Source organism: Tupaia chinensis, unplaced genomic scaffold, assembly GCF_000334495.1.
Source record: "Tupaia chinensis unplaced genomic scaffold, TupChi_1.0 Scaffold149964_2, whole genome shotgun sequence".
Taxonomy (NCBI): domain Eukaryota; kingdom Metazoa; phylum Chordata; class Mammalia; order Scandentia; family Tupaiidae; genus Tupaia; species Tupaia belangeri.
In genome coordinates this window covers 2,486,254-2,490,857 of record NW_006209806.1, presented here as the reverse complement: position 1 = coordinate 2,490,857, position 4,604 = coordinate 2,486,254, and the positions used below count along the sequence as shown (strand labels likewise).

The window sequence follows — 4,604 nt, the reverse complement described above, 5'->3', positions numbered from 1 at the left end:
AGAGGATGACGACGCCCCGGGCCCCCGGCCTCGCCGGCCTCATCTTTCCCGGAGACGGGGGCACCCACGGCACTGAGGGGCCACCCTCTCCCGGCGCCTGGAAGGAGCACTGCCACCTCGGTGTGGCCGATGGCGCCCTGGGGAGGAGGCCAGGATGGAGAAGACCGGAGAGCGTGCATTTCACAGGGCGCGTGCAGGGCAAGGAGGCCAGGGCCCCGCGGAGTTCGCTGCCCACACACGGGGTCACCGCCCAGAACTGGCCGCCTTCTGCCGCAGCTGAGAGGGGACCGGCGGGCCGCCTTCTGCCGCAGCTGAGAGGGGACCAGAGCTGGTGGTGGCCAGAGGTGGTGGTGGCCGCCTGGACCTCGGGGCGTCTGCGAGCGAGATTCAGGCTTGAGGAAGACCATCAGCAACGCCGCGGGTTGCTGGCCGGCGACGGAGAGTCCAGGCAGCCGCCGGGTCTCCTGACAGCCACCACGTCACCTCCAGCCACCGCCTGCTTCTGTCCCTGCCCGCTCAATAGACAAACAAGATTTTAAAACAGCAACAAACAAAAAATGAGATGCTTTCATCTCAGCGCATCTTGGTTCTGAGAAAGAACCTGTTGGTTTTGTTTTGCTTTGTTTTTAAAGCCACAAATCTAGAAAACAACTTTGGGGATTTTTTGCTTTTCTTTGTTTTCCTTTTTTCTTGCTTTTTTTTAAACAACATGTATTTATAGAAAGAGCCTCACAAAGGTGACGTATGTACAGAAGTCACGGTCCCCACGCTGCTCGGTCCGCGACGCAGTAGCACCTTTTCGAGAACAGAAGCTTACATGGTTTAAAAATCCGAGGAGGTGAGGCGCGAGCCCCGGCCGCCCAGCCGCCCGGCCGCCCAGCCTGCTCCCTGAGTCCGGGCCGCGGGCCGGCTCCTGCTGCTCCTGCCGCCCGGGGAGGGCGCCGTGGCGGCGTGGAGGTAGCCTCTTGGGCCGGGAGGCGAGGACAGGAATTCACAGCAAGCAATCGCCCGGGCCCGCCGTGGCCTGCCTGGCTGGGCCGAGGGGCCTTAGAAGGACGCTCCGGGCCGGCCCTGCGCCTGCAGGAGGCTGTCCACGAAGGCCAGGTAGTCCGGGTTCCGCCCCGAGTCCTCAGTGGCCACAGGGGTGCCCACCCGAGGGCGCTTGGCGGCCTTGGCGTCCTCTCCTGAGAGGGCGGGCTCCTGCGGCGCCCCCGTGCTGAGCGACTGCGGAGACCAGAAGCACAGTGGTTAGTGCAGCTCCACGTGAGGCCCCCGAGACCGACTGCACGCACGGCAGCCGTGGGTGGGCGGGGTGCGTGTCTGCCAGCCGCGGCCCTAACCCCGGACGACCTGTGCACCTGGAGACCTGCCGCCACCCAGGGACGGGCGCACCCTCAGGCCTCGCCTCTCCTGGGCCTTGGGCGGGGGCGTTCCTCATCTGAACCCCACCTTCGCAGACACAGAGAGAAAGGCCACGGCAGCGGGGGGCTGCCCACAGCCTCCACGCTCAGCGCGCCCCTTCGGTAGGGTCAAGTCGGCGAGCACACGGGTTAGCTGCCGGCCGGGACGCCGGGCACCGTGCTCTGGGGTGCGGCCATGGCAAGCAGCGTCAAGTGCTCACAACGCACCAGCGGCGGGGTCAGCTGGGCTGACGACAGCGGCAGTCACACGTCCACCTCTGGGGGGTGATGGGCCCAGGCCGAGGCCTCCCAGACACTCACCAGCCGTGACCGGACCCGCTTGGGGAGCTCCTCCTCCAGGGTGAAGATGTCACCACGCTTCACCGTCAGCTGGGACCCGTCCTCAAACTCCACCTGCAGGGCAGGGCACGTTTCTCAGGGCGGGGCCGCAGCACTGCTGCCCAGGCCCTGGCACCCGAAGCGGCTCGTGCTGGACGCAAGGCCCGAGTGCAGAGTGCCTGCTGGAGGCTGCCTGGCGCCTGGCTGAGACTCTCGCCCTGCCTGCTGGTCACCTGCCTGCAGCCCCCGACGGTCAGGCTGCAGCCCGAGGGGGCCAAGGGGGCCCGGGGGCCGGCGGGGCCGGGAGGCCTCGTCCCTGCCCCAGCTCAGGCTCCACAGAGAGCAGAACCGCCCGTCCCAGCAAAGACAAGCTGCAGGGTGAGGCGCGGGGACGTCAGAGGCTGTGGGTGGTGGCGCCAAGTGGGGTCGGCACGGGGAACCCTGGGAGGCCCCTCTGCAACCTGCGCCATCTCATGGAGGGCTCCTGCACAGCGAGGCTGACTGGGACGGACACACACAAGTCCACCAGGGAAGGTGACGGGCTGACGCCCAGGCCGAGGGCCGCCCTGCTCGGGGGCTGGGGGCCACTGCGGAGGGCACGTTGCCAGTGTGGGAGCACCGGTGCTCACAATGCCCGCGGGGAGACTTGGGGCAGCCAGCCGGGGCACGGGCCCTCCCCCGGGGCCCTCCATGGCCACTGACTCCTACGGGGATGGGTGGGGACAGGGCATCTGTCCTGGTGCTGCTGGCCCCCCTGGCCTGGCTGCAGGGAGCAGAGGGGCCTGGCCAGAGGAGGAAGCTGGTCTGAGTCCCCACGAGGGTGCACGGGCAGATGGTCACCCGCGTGGCCCTGGCCTTTCCAGGGCAGTGCAGAGCAGGGCCTCTTCCCCCGCCAGGAGAGCCTGGTTCTGGGGCTGCAGAGGCGGGGCTCCGCATGCAGTGATGCAGTCACACAGAGAAGCGGCTCCCCAGGAGGGCAGAGCGAGCCCAGCAACGGGAGGGAGTGGGCTCAGGTTTCTGGGTCAGACACCGGGGAGATCCGCTCCAGATTCGGGATGGAGATCGCCTCTCCACAGCAAGGGGAGGCTGCTCCAGGCCGCCACGGTCAGGCGGTTCGGGAAATGAGCAGAGATTGCTTCTTAGATTGGCTTTCTCCCCGAGGTCTCCCTGGAACTGGCACTTCAACTGCGTCTCCAAGGGGTGGGTTTGTAAGTGGCTTTTATAAAAACGTCTTGAGAAAGCCAGTTTCACACGCGGCTGTAAGAAACCCGAGGGGCCGTGTGACACGCACGCCGCCAGCCGGCCACGCTGGGATCTGGCTCACAGGCCTCGCGGCAGGCCTGGGCCTGGGGTATGTGCGGGGACAGGCCCGCTGGGGCAGGGTGGGGTGGGCGCCCAGACCCTGTTGCAGGGGCCATCTGTCTCCTGCCAGCAGGTGAAATAAACTTAGAAGAAACACAGAAGGAAAGGCTGGGACCAGCAGCTGGCGTAATGGCTGTATCACTGGACTCCCACGTAGTCGACTGTGGTTCGAGTCCTGGACTCGGTGGCTTAAACTCACGCCGGGCGCGTGTGCGTGTGTGCCCAAGATCCCAGTGGGAGAATGGAGGGGAAGGGACTGCGGCGTGGCCATCCCCCCGGGCGGTGATTTCTCACTTTCTGTCTCTCTGTCTCTCTCTGTCTTTCTGAGTGAGCGCACGTGCCCTGTAGCAGAAACCTCTCCAAAAAACAAACAAAAAGGAGGAGGAGAGGCTGACGCTGGCCTGCAGTGACCAGCTGCTCGGGAGAGGCCGGGCCCACACGGGAGGGTTCAATCCCCGCCTGGGCAGCCTGGGGCTCTGGGCATGCGCATGAGTGCCGAGACCAAAGGCCTGGAGGAAGGGGGTCACGGCGTGAGCGGTCCCCGTGGGGGTGGCTCCGCCGTCACACGCACCCCTGTGCTTACACACGTGCTGACAGCACACGGAGGACGGTGGCGCCCTGCCCCCGGGGCCTTCTCACTCTCCTCCAGACAGAGCATGAATCCTCCAGCAACTCCATGAATGAGAGACAGAGAGACAGCGTCCCAGCAGGGTCCCGACACCCTGGCCTGCCCAGGTCACGGGCACGCGTGTGTGGGTGCATGGCAGGAGGGCTCCAGACGCACGTCTAGGACCGGCCCTGCCCTGTGATGCTGTGTGGGCACGCAGACAGAGAGACAGAGAGACAGAAAGCGAGAAATCACCCCCAGGGGGGATGGCCACGCCGCAATCCCTTCTCTTCCATTCTCCTCTCGGGATCTTGGGCACGCACACACATGCACCTGGCGTGAGTTTAAGCCACTGGGTCCGGGACTTGAACCACAGCCGACTACATGGGAGTCCAGCGACATAGCCAGTACGCCAGCTGCCGGTCCCTGGTCCCTGTGCTCTGTAAGGGTGACTTGATGTCCAAGGGCTGGACTCGACACCCACTGAGACCCTAGGGCACAGCCTTGAGGGAGGCCCCACGGGAGGCCCTGATGCAGGTGGTGCAGGAGACAGCGCAGAGCCCCAGAATAAAACCCAAACTGGCCCGGCCCCACAGCCTAGTGTCCAGGGAGCTGGGCCCCCCGTGGCCGCCTGCGCTCCAGGCCGTGGTGGGCTGAGACACTCAGGGTGTGTGCGTGTGCCCCAAGTCCTGACGGCACCGAGATGGAGGAGAGGGGCCGTGGCCTGACCACGCCCAGGGGAGCGTTCTCCCGTCTGCGGGGAGCACACGCCGTCTGGCAATTACAAAAACATGCCTGGGGCGAGGCGGGGGCTGAGGCTGGTGCGTCCCCATGGTCAGGGAAAGGCAGCGAGGAAGGGGCATGGTCAGAGAAGTGGCACTCAGGGCACGCGGCCG

The 4,604-nt window shown here is 65.9% G+C and overlaps 1 protein-coding gene across 1 annotated transcript in view; it reads right to left on the bottom strand.

The window, feature by feature from the left end:
* Window positions 1-299: 299 nt before the first annotated feature.
* KDM4B (lysine demethylase 4B) overlaps window positions 300-4,604 on the bottom strand; it is a gene marked incomplete in the record, with an annotated part of 67,186 nt that continues 62,881 nt past the window's right edge. Inside the window, 2 exon segments of the mRNA XM_027769581.1 lie at window positions 300-1,224; window positions 1,722-1,814. Coding sequence (XP_027625382.1) covers window positions 1,048-1,224; window positions 1,722-1,814 — 270 coding nt within the window.